General features: G+C 46.4%; 2 protein-coding genes across 12 annotated transcripts in view; one reads left to right on the top strand and one right to left on the bottom strand.

The window, feature by feature from the left end:
• LOC147195682 (dynactin subunit 1-like) overlaps positions 1-6,821 on the top strand; it is a 26,615-nt gene extending 19,794 nt beyond the window's left edge. For 8 of the 9 annotated variants that reach the window (XM_086126481.1, XM_086126482.1, XM_086126480.1 and 5 more), the window contains 5 exons: positions 590-711; positions 784-964; positions 1,597-1,670; positions 5,430-5,519; positions 5,732-6,821. In XM_086126481.1, the coding sequence (XP_085982607.1) occupies positions 590-711; positions 784-964; positions 1,597-1,670; positions 5,430-5,519; positions 5,732-5,872 (608 nt within the window). In that variant the 3' untranslated portion in view covers positions 5,873-6,821. The other variant, XM_086126483.1, reaches the window with a different exon arrangement.
• alms1 (ALMS1 centrosome and basal body associated protein) lies at positions 5,542-17,777 on the bottom strand. 3 transcript variants are annotated; one of them, XM_086126472.1, is made up of 22 exons: positions 17,732-17,771; positions 17,527-17,620; positions 16,297-16,443; positions 16,088-16,208; positions 15,485-15,912; positions 14,560-14,738; positions 14,093-14,255; positions 13,248-13,796; positions 13,009-13,124; positions 11,988-12,238; positions 11,453-11,913; positions 11,064-11,204; positions 10,198-10,344; positions 9,868-10,091; positions 9,342-9,620; positions 9,067-9,157; positions 8,747-8,902; positions 7,929-8,161; positions 7,638-7,731; positions 7,382-7,439; positions 7,206-7,305; positions 5,542-6,984 (listed from the first exon to the last, which is right to left on the bottom strand). In XM_086126472.1, the coding sequence occupies exons 3-22, from the start codon at positions 16,436-16,438 to the stop codon at positions 6,925-6,927; spliced, it is 3,993 nt and encodes a 1,330-aa protein (XP_085982598.1). In that variant the 5' UTR covers positions 16,439-16,443; positions 17,527-17,620; positions 17,732-17,771; the 3' UTR covers positions 5,542-6,924. The 3 variants fall into 3 exon arrangements, with proteins under 3 accessions (XP_085982598.1, XP_085982597.1, XP_085982599.1); XM_086126471.1 differs by having other exon boundaries at positions 17,527-17,777; XM_086126473.1 differs by lacking the exons at positions 5,542-6,984; positions 7,206-7,305; positions 7,382-7,439; ... (1 more) ...; positions 7,929-8,161; positions 8,747-8,902 and having other exon boundaries at positions 9,087-9,236; positions 17,527-17,777.

The raw sequence follows: 17,777 nt of genomic DNA, 5'->3' as shown, positions 1-17,777 counted from the left end.
CCCCCAAAAAAAGCGATTGGGCGAGAGAATATATCCTGATCAAGAAAGCCACGGAAAATAGTTTGTTTTCCTCCCCCAAAAAAATCGTATGAATTAATTAATTTTGCTGTGGCTGAGGTGTTGCTGCAGTTTTTCACATCAATTGTTTGTCCTCTTTCCTCCCCCCCAATCTCTCTCGCAAAATGTGCAGAGGAGCAAAAAGGTAGCGACATGCAACACATGCATGCCACCCGCTTTCATTTTGCACGTCAATTCATTTCTGTTTTTCAGGCTTCTGAACTTTTTATTCGAGTTGTGTGCCCTCAATCACGTTGAGGGGAAAAAAAGATTTTAAATGATTTTACAGAGAAAAAAAAATTCATTCCAAAATATCATACGACTGCAAAAGGAAGTCTTTTTTCTTTTTCCTTTTTTTTTTTTGTTCATCAGTCAAGAAAATCATCTTAACCAGACTTCAGTTGTATTTGTTCATTCCGCCAAGTCCAAATATTTCCATGTTTTTTACTTTTTTTTTTTTGCATTCATCGGAAGAGTTGTTCTCATTACCGTTCGACAATTGACGCGTGTCCCGCTGCGCCGCCGCCCGCAGCGAGCCTGTCGTGCGCGTCGGGTGCCGGCATCCAGGTGGTGGACTCGCCGCTGTTGACGCGTCAGCTTGAAGCTCAGCGACTTTGCATCAAGCAGCTGAAGAACCAAAACAACTGGCTGAAGGTAAAGCCGCAGGCCGCCCGGCCCGACAGAAGGCCGCTTGCTCTTTTGAACGCCGCCCGCCACCTCTCGCAGGCGGAGAAGATGCGCCGCCAGCTGGCGGCGCTGCCCCCGTTGCGCGTCACCAAGCTGCCGTCCGGGGACAGGCCCGCCCCTCTCTCCGGCGCCCTCTACAGGAAGACGGACCAACTACTGGAGACTCTGCTGCAGATGAGCGCCAACGTCAAAGTGGTCGACATCACTGGCAAATGTCCCAGTAAGTCACGTGATTGATTATTTTCGGTGACGTCGTCATTTTACAAGACTCAGTCATTTTTAAAACGGGGGGGGGGGGGGGTTATTTTCCAGCTCTACTTAAAAAAAATTAAAATTAAAAGTCAACTTTTCAAGAATGTCAAAATCAGCAAAAAGGTTTTAGACTATATCAGGGAATTTCATTTTTCGAAGAACAAGTGCTATGTGCTTGAGAAAAGGTCAATTTGTTTTTCAAAACAAGTATTTTTTTCTGTCACTGGTTTTTTTTGGTTTTTTTTGGAAAGTAAATTAGTCTCTGGGTCAAAGTTTATTTTGGGAAAAGTTTTTTTCAATTATTTATTGGAAAAAATGTTTTATTCATATTTAAGTTGTAATTTCTTTTTTTATCCCAGCAAGTTGTATTTAAAAAAAATAAATGAAAAATTTGGGGACTAACAAAAAGCTGTGTATTTTTGCATAACAAACCCAGCTGTCTCCTTTTTATTATTCTGGCGGTACAATTTTTTGGGGAAAGGTTATACGAATCCCAGTTCTGATGTCATTCTCGTAGTTTTAATTTGAATTTCAATGACGTTGAGCTGACTAACGTATTGAACGAGTTGCGGTTAAATAATCGAGTATTGATGGTTGCAGTGACACCGAGCGCTCAGCTTCTGGAGCAGACGGCACGTTTGCAGTCGCTGCGAGACACGCTCGACAGGCTCAAGGTGAGCGCATGCAAACAAACGTGTGTGTACACCAGTGTTGTGTCCAAGGACCGGCAACCCGAGGCCAAGGCCAAGGCCAAGGACTTGACTCCGAGGCCGAGGCCAAGGCCAAGGACTGGGAAAATTTTCCGAGGCAAGGCCAAGGCCAAGGACTTGAGAAATTTTCCGAAGCCAAGGCAAAGGACCAAGGACTTGCCTCCGAGGCCAAGGCCAAGGATCAAGGACTGATTTTGAAGCCGAGGCCGAGCCAAGGACATGTATAAAACAATGCTATCATACCACTTGGCAGGTCTTCATGATTTGCAACACCCCTCCATCATAACCCCTTGCACTCCCTAACGCTTGAATGAAGTGTTTTTATTCAAAGAGTAGAACAGTCAGGGTATGTGTTATTTATACTGAGAAAAACAAAAATAAAAGCATATGATATACATTTATGAATGAATGTTTTAGTGCAGTAGTTTCTTAATATGAAATAAATCAACACTCAACAGGCGTGACATGGCACGGAAGACAAGTTGAGGAATGACTTTGCATAGAAGTCAATCACTGAGTGCAGAAAAAGCGGTAATCTCTGCAGTGATAATTTTACAGTTTACCGGCAGCGAGTCAGGGACTCGCTGCCAGGGAAAGTATGAGTCCCATTATGCATCGAGAGAGTCCCAAATTTCGAATTCTGAAATGGTCTACTTATTCGATTGCATATGATAAAACCACAAACAACAACATACCCAGTCAGCAAAATTGGTCTGGCCCAGCTCTGGGGCAGACACGGCAGTACACTCGGCCCACATACCTCAATGAATGACGGTCCTGCAGTGGCCCACGTCTGGCATCCATGATGTGGGCCGCATTCGGCCAAGATCTGAGCCGCATTGTAAAACCATATCTGGCCCTACTCCGGCCCGACGCTGGGCCAGAACAGGTTCCTGATATCAGCCTGAATTCAACCTCAACTAAGCTTTCATGAGCCATATTTGACCCACATTAAAAAAAAAAGTCTCAAAAACGATTGTTATAAAAATATGTTTATTGTCATATTTTGTGAACCTCATACTCCACATACTGTACACTGGAAAAATGCACTTTTCTTTATTTAACAGTGGACACAAAGTTTTTAGCCCAAAAAAAACGACCATGTATAGTAAGGCGTTTTAGATGAAAAAACAACAACCATATACAGTATAGTAAGGCGTTTTTAGACGAAAAAAAACGACCATGTATAGTAAGGCGTTTTTAGGCCCAAAAAAAACGGCATAGTATAGTAAGGTGTCATTTTTTCGGCCTAAAAACGCCTTACTATACTATGTGGTTTTTTTCGGGCTAAAATCGCCTTACTATACTATGTCGTTTTTTCGGCCTAAAAACACCTTACTATACTGTCGTTTTTTTCGGGCTAAAAACGCCTTACTATACTATGTCGTTTTTCTTGGCCTAAAAACGCCTTACTATACTATGTCGGGTTTTTTTCGGCCTAAAAACGCCTTACTATACTATGTCATTTTTTTCGGGATAAAAACGCCTGACTATACTATGTCGTTTTTTTTCGGCCTAAAAACGCCTTACTATACTATGTCATTTTTTTCGGGCTAAAAACGCCTGACTATACTATGTCGTTTTTATCGGGCTAAAAACGCCTTACTATACTATGTCGTTTTTTCGGCCTAAAAACGCCTTACTATATATACTATGTCGTTTTTTTCGGGCTAAAAACGCCTGACTATACTATGTCGTTTTTATCGGGCCAAAAACGCCTTACTATACTATGTCGTTTTTTCGGCCTAAAAACACCTTACTATACTATGCCGTTTTTTTGGGCCTAAAAACGCCTTACTATACTGTCGTTTTTTTCGGCCTAGTAACGCCTGACTATACTATGTCGTTTTTTTCGGGCTAAAAACGCCTTACTATACTATGTCATTTTTTCGGCCTAAAAACGCCTTACTATACTATGTCGTTTTTTTCGGCCTAAAAACGCCTTACTATACTATGTCATTTTTTCGGCCTAAAAACACCTTACTATACTATGTCGTTTTTTTTCGGCCTAAAAACTTCTTACTATAATATACTATGTCGTTTTTTTTTCGGCCTAAAAACGCCTTACTATACTATGTCGTTTTTTTCGGCCTAAAAACGCCTTACTATACTATGTCGTTTTTTTCGAGCTAAAAATACCTTACTATATGATGTCGTTTTTTTCAGGCTAAAAACGCCTTACTATACTATCGTTTTTTTCGGGCTAAAAACGCCTTACTATCCTGTCTTTTTTTTCGGCCTAAAAACGCCTTACTATACATGGTCGTTTTTTTCGGCTAAAAACGCCTTACTATACATGGTCGTTTTTTTCGGTAAAAAACGGCTTACTATACATGGTCGGTTTTTTCGGCTAAAAACACCTTACTATACATGGTCGGTTTTTTTCGGCTAAAAACGCCTTACTATACATGGTCGGTTTTTTTTCGGCTAAAAACGGCATGCTATATATACATGGTCGTTTTTTTCGGCTAAAAACGCCTTACTATACTATGTCGTTTTTTTCGGCTAAAAACGCCTTACTATACATGGTCGTTTTTTTCGGCTAAAAACGCCTTACTATACATGGTCGTTTTTTTCGGTAAAAAACGCCTTACTATACATGGTCGGTTTTTTCGGCTAAAAACACCTTACTATACATGGTCGGTTTTTTTCGGCTAAAAACGCCTTACTATACATGGTCGTTTTTTTTTCGGCTAAAAACGGCATGCTATATATACATGGTCGTTTTTTTCGGCTAAAAACGCCTTACTATACATGGTCGTTTTTTTCGGCTAAAAACGCCTTACATATACATGGTCGTTTTTTGGCTAAAAACGCCTTGCTATACATGGTCGTTTTTTTTCGGCAAAAAATGGCATCTATACTATGTCGTTTTTTTCGGCTAAAAACGCCTTACTATACATGGTCGTTTTTTTGGGCTAAAAATGCCTTACTATACACGGTCGTTTTTTTCGGCTAAAAACGCCTTACTATACATGGTCGTTTTTTTTTCGGCTGAAAACGCCTTACTATACACGGTCGTTTTTTTCGGCTAAAAACGCCTTACTATATACATGGTCGGTTTTTTTCGGCTAAAAACGCCTTACTATATATACATGGTCGTTTTTTTTTCGGCTAAAAACGCCTTACTATACATGGTCGGGTTTTTTTCGGCTAAAAACGGCATGCTATATATACATGGTCGTTTTTTTCGGCTAAAAACGCCTTACTATACATGGTCGTTTTTTTCGGCTAAAAACGCCTTACTATATACATGGTCGTTTTTTGGCTAAAAACGCCTTGCTATACATGGTCGTTTTTTTTTGGGCTAAAAACGGCATGCTATATATACATGGTCGTTTTTTTCGGCTAAAAACGCCTTACTATATACATGGTCGTTTTTTGGCTAAAAACGCCTTACTATATACATGGTCGTTTTTTGGCTAAAAACGCCTTACTATACACGGTCGTTTTTTTCGGCTAAAAACGCCTTACTATACATGGTCGTTTTTTTGGGCTAAAAACGGCATACTATACATGGTCGTTTTTTTGGGGCTGAAAACGCCTTACTATACACGGTCGTTTTTTTCGGCTAAAAACGCCTTACTATACATGGTCGTTTTTTTCGGTAAAAAACGCCTTACTATATATACATGGTCGTTTTTCTCGGCTAAAAACGCCTTACTATACATGGTCGTTTTTTTTGGTCTCAAAACACTCTCTCATGCTGCGCTTTGGTGCCAGGGCGAGGTGGCCGAACACGTGGTCAAGCAGCAGCCGGGCGCCCGGGTGCCATCCGATTTCGCCACCTTCCCCGCCGCCTCCTTTGTCAAGGTCAGCACACACCAAGTCCACGCAATTTGTCATCTTCGTTGTTTTGTTTTTTTTTCCATCTCCAACATGCTTACAAAAACTTAAATGACCATCAAAATGGCTCAAATAGGTCACATACATAGTCTGTAAAATCTCGAAAAAGCAGTTTTAGTTTTGAAATGCATTGAAAAACAAGAATCCAAGTGCACCGAATGTTGCCGTGTGGGTTTCAGGCCAAGGAGGAGAACGGGGCCTCCTGCGTGCTGGTGGGCCGTGTGATGGTCCCGTGTTCTCGGGGTCAGGAGCAGGTCCACCGCGTGCTCCTGACGCAAAGTCAACTCCGCCATGTCCATGGCCTCCTCCTGCGCAACTGAGCCTCCTCTTCGGCTTTCTCATCCTGGCCCGGAACAGACCCGACGGCTTCGTGGCACGTGCTGCACTTGGCTACTTGTGCGTGTTTGTTAGACCACACTACAAATGTGGATTTTTTGTTTTTTATGTTGAAGCCAAGTTTGCACATCAAAGCAACAATACATCAAGTTTACTGTTCTAACAGCCTTTCTGTGAGTCTTCCGGTGTTACTGATACAATACAATACATAAGATAAGATAAGAAAACCTTTATCAGTCTCTCAATAAAAAAATTCACAAGTCACAGCACCAAAGGTATGAAAGGAAGAAGTAGAACAACAAAATATAGGAGCTGCTGGAAAGTTTTAAAGTCAAAATAACACAACACAACACATTGGACACAGACAGTCGTATACATACAGTACATGCTGATTTATATAGCGCTTTCACAACAGCGGCAGATGTAACAAAGCGCTGAACAAAACAGTTAACATGGCCAAAAGAAACGCTGAAAACAGTCCATATCAGGTCCGCACGTTGAAACAACAAACAACATGTGACAAAACAAAAGACAAAAACACCAAAAAAGCAAGGCTCTTGAAGAGCACTTGCCGAAGGCTGCCTACTCGGGCGCCATCTTGGAAAAAAAAATTGATGACACTCAAAGCTCAGCCACCGGCCACCGAGCTCTGAGTGTCGTCGACAGGTTGCAACAGAAATACTGGAGGAATCACAGAAAGGTATCCGAGCGGACGTCCTCATGCATTTTGCACTTTGTAAGAAAAAACGGAATTCGTTGAATTGAAAGGCAGCACGGTAAGCAAGTTTGCAGTTCTAATCTCAGCTCTGGCCACCCTGTGTGGCTGCTCTAAAATTATTTTGTTGTTTTAAATGTGATGCTTTTCATGTTGCGGTTTTCTGTATGTGTCGTGTGCGAGACGCTGATCAATAAAGTGTGGCTTGTCAACCCTCAGCCTTTCTTCAAAGTGAATTATTTTATTATAAATGCTACAAATTCTTTTTGGGGGGGAATGACAGTGTCACAAGTTATGTTTTTAAAAATCCATTGGCCAAAATCACCAGAGGTTTTCATACTGGACAGCCTTGCGGTTCTCCAGGCGACGTTTGGTGATTTTCTGCAAAGACAAAGTTGGCACAGAAACGTCATGGGGGCGATGTTTTTTTTACCAAGTCTTAATCTTGGCACTAAAAACTTTTTCAAGAACGTATTTCTTTCAATTTAAAAAAAAAAAAAAAAGCTTGTATTTAACATCATTTGTGCATAGAAAAAAAGTTTTGTTTTTTTTTTTTGTGAGAAATTTGGACATTGGTGAGTGATTTTATCGTATTTATCCACCTTGTTGAAGATCTGCAGGTTGAGTCTGTTTAATCGCAGTTGCGTGTCCCTTCGCTCCATCTCCAACTTGCGGAGAACCTCCGGAAGTCCTTCGTACAGCCTGAACCACAAAACACTTTTGGCAGGCAAGAAGGAAACACCAAAACGAATGGATGGAGGGGGGCAGATTTTCTCACTGTTTGGTACGCTGCTTCATTTCCTTCCTGGGCACCGCCCTCCTTGGCACGCCGCTGCCTGCAAGCGCACAAAAACGCCACCATTACACTCATTGGGGCAGACCGCCACCAAAATTCTTGAGTTTTACAACTTGAAGCAAAACAAGTTTGTAACTCTTTTCAGATTTTTTTTATCCAAACGTGCTTTTGTAAGCACAGAAATGAAAATAGCTGAAAAAACATGCAAGCAGGCGTGTTGAAAAACTGATGCGGTGACCTGGCAGCGCCGCGTTCATCTTTTGCCCACTCAAGATTTGAACGCGTTGACGCGAGTGCGAGATGAAGTCGGGTCGTCGCGTGGCGAGAGCTTCCTGTAGGGGGCGCCACAAACACAACAACAGTGTTGCAGACGGTGCGTGCGCATTTCAGCATTTTGCAACATTCAACATTTCAGACAGACCAAAGCTTCTGCCTTTTGTGTGTTTCACTTTACAAAAGGAATTTTCAATTTCCGAGGGAAATGTTTGTTTGTTTTGGTGCTTCCGAACAAGTGAACTTGAAGTTGAACCTGCAGAGACGTGATTTGGTGGCAGCTTGCGGAGGATCCGGGATGGGCGACGTCATCGTCGTCGTCAAATTGTTGTCGCGGCCTGAGAGGTTCTCTTGCCGTTTTGGCCGCGGCGTCGTACCAAACGGTACTGGGATCGGGTTGCGCCGCCTCCACCTCGCCGGGCTCGTCGTCTTGCTCCTCGGGACGGTTCTCCTTGGACGAGTCATCCAGCGGGATGAACCACCACACCGCTGAAATGCCGCACAGTGACGATGCCGTCGCAATTTAGAAAGAAAGGCTCGTGGAATAAATTGCAACTTTTTCATTTTTTTTTTTTTTAAATAAAGACACTTCAAAAATTTATATTCTCCAACAAAATGATAATTTCTCATCAAAAAAATGATTTTTTTTTAATTTCCTTTCTTACAAAAAATTTATCGGAAATCCCCCCCCACAACTTTATGCTAATCAGATTTCAATCCTTAAAAAAAAGTCTGAAGAAAATGGAATTCCTGTTTTAAAAGAATACTGATATACAGTATATTGTTTTATTTATGCAATTTTATTAAGATAAGGTTATCATTTCACCCCCCCAAAAAAAAGGAAGAAATAGTTTTTCATATTTTGACTTTTACTGCATGCAAAAATGCATTCAAATTTTTTTTGAAGTACAACTTTACTTTTGTAAGATTGGAGTTTTTTGCTGAAAATCTAAATTCCTCCCAAAAATGTGACATCATTCAAAAATTGCCGACATCTACTTTTTTTTCCTTTGATCTCAAGATTCTGGGCTCGATTTGTCGAAAATGCCGAATCACCGAAACGTGCGCGCGTACCTTTGGGCAACCTGGGCGGCGTTCGGGTCTTCTTGTGCTTGAGGGAGGTCACGTGACCTTTGGGCGCGCTCCTTCGTGCTCGTCCCGGGGGCGGGAACATGGTTCCCACGTCTCGTGTGCAAAGGCGCGTCGCGTTGCACACAATGTCAACGTCACCTTGGAGGAAAAAAAAAAAAAAAAAAGGAAGTCAGTATGTTTTTTTTCCTGCGAATACATTTTGGATTGGATAAAACTTTATTGTCAAATGTACTGTTATGTGTTTGCATAGCATGATTGAGGGTTCAATTCTCTTTTGTTAGTTTTTTTTTTTTTTTGCTCGCCTGCTTGGACGCCTCTGCTAAGGAGCTTCTTGGAGGGGGTGTGCTGAGGCGTCTTGGCGAAGGAGCCCGTCGACGACGACTCGCCAGTCACCTGCCAAAGGAAACAACACCGGGTATTAGTGGCACACTAGAAAAATCAACAAGCATATGAGAAGAGTAGCAGCTGCAAACTTATTTATGTGGGGGGGGGGGGGGGGTGAGAGAAAAAAATAGAAAATGCAGTTTCAAGATCATGTGACTTTTTCTCAGAAGAAAGCGACACACGGCAAACGTACGTTGGACGCCTCGGTGGCCGTGGTTTCGGAGAGCGCGGCGTTGAAGCCCCGCCCCTCCCACTGCTCCCGTTGCTTGGCCACGTGGTCGTAGAGTTTGTGGAGGCGGGCCGAAGACTTGGAGATCTTTTGAAGGCTTTTGGGGGTCTTGGCGCTTTGGATGCGGTGGGCGCCGAAGACCCGGACGAGGCGGTCCGTGTCCAGCGTGGACGTGGTGGTGCTGGACTCGTCTCTGTCGGCCGGGCAAAGGCCGCAGGGGGCGCGCGCCTGCCGCGGCCACGCCTGCCGACCAAGACGGGTAAAATTTTTGTCAAATGAGCTTTTTTCTGAAAGGAAAATTGACTGCTCGTTCAATTATTATCCCGCTCCAATAAAATCAACGCTGCTTTCATGATGTCTAAAATCAAAACTCGAATCTTCTCCCCCAAAATCGAAGATGTCTTCCTTCAGAAAACAAACTCTGATATTTTAGAGAAAAAAAAAGGACATTGAAGAATGCGATTCGTTTCCTGAAAAGAAGCGTTTGCACCTTCGGCGGCTCCGTCTCGCCGTAGAGCGCGCGCGAGGGCGGCACGTCGGCGCCCCCGGTGGTGAGGATGAGATCAGACAGGCGCTGCAGCTGCTCCAGGAGCCACGCCTCCCTGCTCGCGAGCCCCGGGGGCAAACGGTTCCTGTCCTGCGGCGCCGCGCCCGCTGCTCCCAAGCGCTCCGTTGTGGGGGCTTCGTGCCGACTCGCATGAGGAAAGCGGCGATCTGAGGCCGCAGAGCCGCAAACGCGCACATAAACACGCGCGTTTTTATTATTTGCTGGGGGGGGGGGGGCGATGATGACGATGCGCGTGTGGCCTGGCCAGCTGACCTGGGAGCAGCAGCGGCGGCGGCGCGTGCGCGCGCCTCTTGCTGTAGACGCCCTCGGCGTGCTTGATGGCGACGCCGCGGTCCAGGCCCGGATCCCGCCGGCCCAGAACCTCGGCGCTGAACAGCGGCGGCACCGCGTCGTCCAAACCTGAGGGCGGCACGGCTGGCGCTTTTTACGTCTCGCGCCCTTTGTGCGGCGCATCAATAATGAAGCGGCGCCTGTTACAAAGCGGCAGCTGCCAAACGCAAACGCAAGCCCCCCCCCCGCCCCCCCAGGTGGGTTCACTCTTTTCGGTTTCCAATGAAACTGTAACGAGCTACGGAGTTTTTTTTTTTAAAAGGCATTTCACGATTGAGAAGATATCGATGAGCAAAACGGGTCATGAGATGAACAAATAAAGCCAAAGGCATGAGGGCAAAATTTCCATTTGATTGTTTTCAAATGATAATAATTCATTTTGGGGCAGCGTGGTTTTACAATTCATTTCGTTTTAGATGATGAGCATTATTTAATACGTTCAAATCTTATTTTATTCCAAATGAAGACATTTAGCGATTATTTTGTGAGCTAAATGCATCAGCATGAAATATGCCATCAACGGTAGTAGGAAAAATGTACTCGGGTCACAATTTATTTTTAATAATAAATCAACTGACCAATGACTCACGACAAATTAATAATAATAATGATCATTTTTACAATATGTCAAACAGCTTAGTTTAATAATAAAAGAATTCCTATTCCTTTTTTTTTTTGAGTTACAGGTTAGTTGATTTCATTGAAGCAAAGGGAAAAGGCCGGCAAGCCGATCGCGCTGAGAAAACGTTTCGAGGCTTTGTTCGGCGAGCGAGCGAGCGTCAGCTTACCCGTGTGCGAGCTCTCCATGGTGGTGCACGAGGAGGACGCGTCGGCTTCCACGTGAGGCATGAAGAAGAGTTCGTCGGCGCCGCGAGGCTTGTAAGGACGCAGGCCGGCCGCCGCCGCGCGAGGGACGCACTCGTCCCGCACTTGGTCAACAAAATGAAACGTTTTTTTTTTTTTTTCCGGGTCTCAATAGCTCGACTTTTCATGTGTGTTAAAAAAAGAGACGTTTCAAAACTGAAAAGGAGTTCCGCAAACATTTTGACAATTGTCATGTGTGCTTCATACTCATGTTGCTTTTCTATTCAGACCAATCTAATCAATCAATATAAAAAAAAAAAAAAGATCTTTTCATGCAAATAATGAAAAAAGGGATGACAATGCCGATCCTGACCTGGCGTTTCTGGCGTGTAGCTCCTCATGGCGTTGCCTGCGACGGACAGATGATGAAGATAATGAGGAGGAGGAGGAGGAGCAGGCGCAGGTCGAGCAGATGTCGGCTGTCTGCGCTCGTCCCGCTTGGGCGGGGGGCCGGAGAGGCCGACGCCCTCATCCGTGCTGCTGACGGCGGGCGAGGAGCGCCTGAGCGGGACAAATCTGTCGCCGGGGGCCCCCGCCGACGAAGAGGAGGAGGAGGCGGGGCGGGGGGCGGGTTCGGGAGGTTTTGGCGAAAGGGCGAGGTGGGCGCGCGACACGTGACCAAACGGGATGGTGGTGTCCTCGGCCGCGTGACGCCGGCGGGACGCTTCCCCCTCCTCGGCGCCGTCCGGCTCCTCCGGCCCGGCGCTCGCCTCCGCCTCGATCGCGTCGGCGCTCGCCTCTTCCGGCGAGGACGGCGTCCCGTCCGCGCCGATCCTACGCGGTTCATGTGAACAGAATTATTTTCGGAAAACATTTTTGAGTCTTGAAAGGTGAATTTGCGTACGAACCCTGCGGGCGGGCGGGACTCGGGCGGCGGCGGGCGGGGGGCGGCGGGCCGCTTACGGGCGGCGATCGTGATGGACGTGTGCGCCTTGACGTCGGCGCTCTCCCGCAGGCCAGCCTCCGGGCGGGCGGGCTCGGCTTCCGGAAGGAGGGGCATCCACGCTGACGCCAGGGCCGAAAGGGAGGGCGGCGTCGCCGGCGCCGGCGCCGGCACGCCGGACGCCGCCGTGCTCTCCGTGTCCGTGCTGCTCTCGCTCTGGTGGGGCCACAAGGTGACGATGTCACGAGGAACGAAGGCACGATGCGTTCGGGGACACGCCGTAAACGCGGACGCTCTCAAACGTTACCTGCAACGCCGCAGATGACGACGGCGAATCTGATTTGCATATCAGAGTGACACAAAAGTCGCATGGAATCATTCACGTGAATTTGAAGGATGAAATTAAAAACGTTTGTCATGCGCACAATATATAAGAAAAATGTTTTTTTAAATAAAGTGAGGTGTCATTTTGTGAATTTCCGTTAGTTATCTCACGATATTAGTAGAGCTACAGCAATGTGTTTTTACAACACATTGCATGTTAGTAAGAAAAGGGAAACTGGTGTGTGTGCAGATAAGATTTTGTTTTTGTTATCAAAATGGATATTATATATATCTATCTCGAAAAAATTAATGGCATTTTAGTGCGGCTATTTTTTCTCATGTGTTGAATCTGTACTTTGACCTCCACTAGAGACTTTATGTATTTATTCATTCATTTTTACCCAAGTATCTGTAAATCTCTTTTGTAATCTCTGGTAACAGGACGCACTCCAAAAATATAATATTAATAAAAATCCTAAGAACAGGAAGTCAGCCATTGGCCAAATGATCACCTAAACTACCTTAGACAACAAGGTCAATTGCCAAGCTTTGTTTTTTTTTTCCCCCAACAACATATTCATATAGGTGTGTGCGTGTGCGTGCGTGCATAGGTCAAATGGTCAAATTGCAGCGGTTTGCAACGCCTCGCACGACGTCCTCACCGTGACAAAGTTTTTGGAGAGCATGGCGGCCTTGATCTCTTCGATGCGCCGCCGATCCTCTTTGTCCAACTCCAGCGAGTCAAAACGGCCCTCCGACAATTCCAGGACGAAGCGCTCTGCGAGGCGAACACGTTGCATTGTCGTTCATTTTACTTTCAAAGCGCCCCCTAGTGGCTGAAATATCCGCGCGCACAAAGTCCGCTCTGGCCAAGTCGCGATGGCGGATGGAAGCGTCTCACTTTTGCGTTCGGGGTCCTCGCGGTCCGAGACGCCGGCGGCCGGCGATCCGTCCCGCAGCAACTCGGCCACTCTGACGGTCAGCGAACTCCGAGCGCTGCCGTCGCTCGCGGAGGCCCGATCCTCCGGGTCTTCCGCGAGCGGGCCGAGACCGGCCGGCGGCGGCGACGACGCCTCGTCGGGCGCCGGGGTAGCAAACGAGGCGGGGTCCCGGTCGTCCGCGGTCGGCGGCGCTCCGACGGCCGGCGGCGACCGAGGGGCGGTGCTGCAGCCTTCCGGCTCGGCCCGGCGAAGCCGATCCGCGTCCCGGTTCCTGACGACGGGCGGCGCAACGGTGAGCTTCGCCGATGAGCTGGCACCCCCCGGGCCAGCGGGACCTTCTTCGGGTTTCTCCAAACGAGATGTCGGCTGGACCGCGAAGAGCGAAGAGCGAGCTCGGGGACCCGAAGTCTCACCCGAGCGGGGATCGTGGACAGCGGGGCGAGGGTCTCGATGACCGAAAGGCGACAACGTATTGCGGTCCGAAGGCTCGGCTTTGGGAGGGCTGCCAGCTGGAATTCAAAAAGGAGAACTCATTGGACGGAATCGACTCGGCGTGCCCAAAAATATCAATGCACTGCAATCTTCCTTTTCTCAATTTCAACTCCATTTGGCAAATCTTCCGAATCACTTCACCTCCTGGCCAGCGGGGGCGCTCTGCGCCCGATCGGCACCGCCCTGACGGAAGCAACAAAACAAAGGGTGGCAAAAGGCGAGCCTGCGCTACGTGCTTCCGCCTTTTCCATACACGTTGAGGGACATTATGGCTTCTCTAAAGGAGAGGGAAAAAAAAATCATCCTTCTTGACCTTCCGATGACGTGATGCTCTTCGTGGGTGTCCCTCCCGCAGAATCCTTGACAGTGCTGAGATCGGTGGGTGAGAATTCCGGCTCCCTGATGGGTCCCCTGGGCGCAAACGGGGTCAAGATGTCGGCCGGCGACTGGTCAATGCCGAGGTTTTGGAGATACAACTGGAAAAAGAAAAACGGAGCACGTCGTCGACTTTTTGAGGTGCTCTGATGTTTCTTACTTTCAAGCGGAGACCTTTTCTTTTTTCTTGGCCTTCATTTTTTGCTCTTTTTCTTTGACTCCTCTTTAAATGAGGCAACAGCGTTTCAAAGAGTTTCCATTTTGCTAACGAGAATTAGAGCACAGTTATGCAAATGAGCGACTGCTCACCCCGCCCCCTTCGACTGCTGAGCCCATCCGCAGCCGGACAAGCCCCCCCCGCCCCCGTTTGGTGGAGCTGCTTCACCCTCCTGGGTTTTCACTTACTGGGATCCTGTCCTCGATGTTGAGGTCCGCCTGCTTGGACGACGTGGTGTGCTGGGAGGTCCAGTAGGGGGCGTCGTTGTCGACCTCCAAACTGACAGCGGAAGAGGATGCGGCCAACTTGGAATCCGCCGTCGCCTCGGAATCCGGCGACGCGTCGCTGGAAGGGTCGGCATCGGGAACTGGAAGGAAGATTAAAACCAGGAAAAGAACTCGCTGAAACAAAGTCAGGAGGGTTTTTTTTTTGTTTTTGTTTTTTTATAAGTGAATCATGGCGAATTGGTTCAGAAATAAATGAATCAATAAGCAAATGCTGAGCCACGAATATGCGAGGTAAAATTGACGCACATGACCCTATGGTGCAAAAAAAAAAAAAAACGGGTTAACCAATTGGCAAAAAAAAAATGGCTGTTTTTTTTTTAACATTAGCAAAATTCGACATAAGACAAGGATAATGAGATTCAAACAACCCCCCCCCCAAAAAAAGAATCGACTATCTGTTGTAAAGTTGACAAAGTATTGTAAAACAGTCAAATTCATATCTTTATTCTTATAAGCCTTGCCGAACCAAAATAAGAACGCATTTTATTCATTATATTTTTAAATGAATCTGCCGAATGTCGGAATCGACACCTGTCCAAAAAATGCAGACTGTCAGGCCCTAAAATAAACAAATAACGAGAGCTGCAGTCATTAAATATTTTCTGTTAATTGAATAATTGGGCAAAATCTGATTTTATTTTGAATAAGAGATTTTTTTTTTTTGTAATTGAATTATTTGAGGTATTCAATGAAGAATTTCAACCCAAAACAAACTTTTGAAACGAACTTAATGCCAAGAATTTTCAAACAAAACAAATGTATGACAACCAAACATTCTAAACAACGTCAGAACGAAGACAAATGACAAATCCAGAGGTGCGCTCACCTTGTTGGGAATTCTCGTCGCTGGAGGGGATGACGGAGAGTCTCCCCGACTTGACGGCAGCCTCGGACGGCCGCGTCGGAGCCGCCGACGCGGACTGGGAGTGCGGCAGGAAACCCAGGTAGGACTGCTCAGCGGCGTCACACACGGATCCCGCGACGCTCGTTCCGCCTTCGGACGTTTGCGGGGTGGACTTGTTGCTCTGAGACAGCAGCTCTCGGTACAACAGCTCGCTGGCGGCGTCGGGTTGCGTACTGCGAGACCCGCAGGTGATGTGACTGACGTCGGCAGCCTGAGCGACCGCGTCTACATCCCCCGGCGCCAGAGCGCTCTCGCCCTCGCCCTCGGAGGTCATGGTCTCCTGGGCCAGAGGGTGCTGAGACAAGGAGCCCTCATCAGACTCGTGCGCCGCAGAAAAGTCGGGACTTGCGCTGGGAAATCAACAACGCAAACATCAATCGTGACAATGACGACTAATCATTCTCATACGTCAAGCTCCATCTACGCACTGTAACAAAAAGGGTCAGCGAGAGGCAATGTTTGTCTTTCAGCAGTCACATGTCAATAAAGAATTTTTAAAAAAAGTAAATAAAACATTTCTTTTACCTTAAAGGCAGAAATTCAACATCGCTTTTTTGGAATAGAGAGTCGTCTGCCACACTGGCTTCTTCGGCAGCGTTCGCGGGCAACAGGGCGAGGGCCGGAGCCAAAGCGCTATCCTGGAATTCTGAGCAAGGTCATGAAAACATCAGCTCATCTCTATAGTCCCCAAAAACTACAAGAGAATACGTGAAGACTGTAAAAAGATTTCCTACGGAGCTGCGAATGCGGAACACTGGTCTTCAGCTTGCCATTGTTGTGGGAACCACTTTGGAAACTTCCCGCTTTGTCCGCTTGGCTTGCTGTTGTTCCAAAAGAGGCGCTCATGTCCTCATTGTCAAACAGCTCGGCAGACATTCGCCCTGCCGGGAAACAACCCACACGAAAGCATATAGGACAACATTTATATTCCATTACAGACCACAAGACAAAGATGTCACACGCCCAAAAAGGTTTCGCTACCTCCACGACCACAAAATGGCAGCAAAGCATTTTTCATGTCAAAATGAAACTCCAACTCAATCCAACATACTTCCCCGACCAAAGCCAATCATGTTATAGTTTTGACGCGAGCACAAAAACACCAAATGTTCGAGCTATTTGGATTACATTATATTTTACTAGCAAAGTATATTATTATGGATATACTTTTAGATGGGGCATGGAGACTAAGTAATAAAACAGAAACGATTAATCGGTAATTATGAAATGTACACGAAAAGCTAAATTTAAAAAAAAAAATCTATCTAAACTGACGTTGGTTTTATGCGACAGCAATGACGTAATTGAGGGTGCGCCCAGAAAGTGTTCCTTGTCAATTTGTCCAGAATCCCTCAATTGTGAGTCGGGAACTAGTGAATGATTCCGAACTCAGCCTCTATGCGGCAGGCCCTGGGGCCGTTCCAGAATGTTATGTTGTCTTCCGCGGTGATTCGCAATTTATTTCAGTAAAAATAAAAAAATACGAATCACAGGACGTGTTCACGCGATGTCATTCGTGGGCATGCTACAACCTACCGTTGTCGTCGCGGTCGTTCACAAGTGCAGAAAAGTGAGGCATGAAGTGACTAAAATCACTCTTTTAACACGATACGCTAACAACTTGGCCAAGGAGCAACAGGTTGCTAACGCCACCTAGCTGGCGGAACAAGCGTGGCTCGAACGTCCAAGACAAAACTGTGTTAACAATGCCGCTTGAGTGATGACTTTGGGTCATGAAATGTGATTTTGATTACTTCAAAAGAGACGAGCCCACGAAGCGTGTCACCGAACTGTCTTAACTTACTAACGCTGCTAGGCTAGCAGCAAAGCTAGGCTAGCTTCACTGGTCGCCCGCGTAATAAGGTGGACGTGGTCTGTGCAACTTGCTTGGGTAAACACAAGACGATAGGATGCGACAAATCCCCAATAAAGCACATTAAAGATATTCTGGAGGTCAAAATTACCGTTGAGCAGCACACATCTGATGCGACAGCTTCTTTTTTTCCGCCAATTGGCGCGCGCTTCCCGACTCCACTAGTCGGTATCCACGCCTCGTTGCTAGGGGGTTTAAAAGTAGGTTAAACGCTAATAAATGCTTACACACTGGCCTCAATACAACCAAATATCAGCCATGATCGAATTCCAATAATTCTAGTCTGTCAACGCCACCTGGATTCGGTTGTTTTCGTTCCTAACATTCAATGTTGTTGTTGTT

The sequence above is a fragment of the Hippocampus guttulatus genome, chromosome 13, assembly GCF_054856545.1.
Source record: "Hippocampus guttulatus isolate MCC_2025c chromosome 13, RoL_Hgut_1.0, whole genome shotgun sequence".
Classification (NCBI taxonomy): domain Eukaryota; kingdom Metazoa; phylum Chordata; class Actinopteri; order Syngnathiformes; family Syngnathidae; genus Hippocampus; species Hippocampus guttulatus.
This window is presented reverse-complemented; position numbering and strand designations above follow the sequence as displayed.

Coding starts and splice junctions, on each gene's coding strand:
- alms1 (XM_086126471.1), bottom strand. CDS start 16,438: ATGTCTGCCGAGCTGTTTGACAATGAGGACATGAGCGCCTCTTTTGGA. Junction 11,205..11,452: donor CTACACGCCAGAAACGCCAG/GTCAGGATCGGC, acceptor TTGTTGACCAAG/TGCGGGACGAGTGCGTCCCT. Junction 7,732..7,928: donor ACCAAATCACGTCTCTGCAG/GTTCAACTTCAA, acceptor CGCCCCCTACAG/GAAGCTCTCGCCACGCGACG.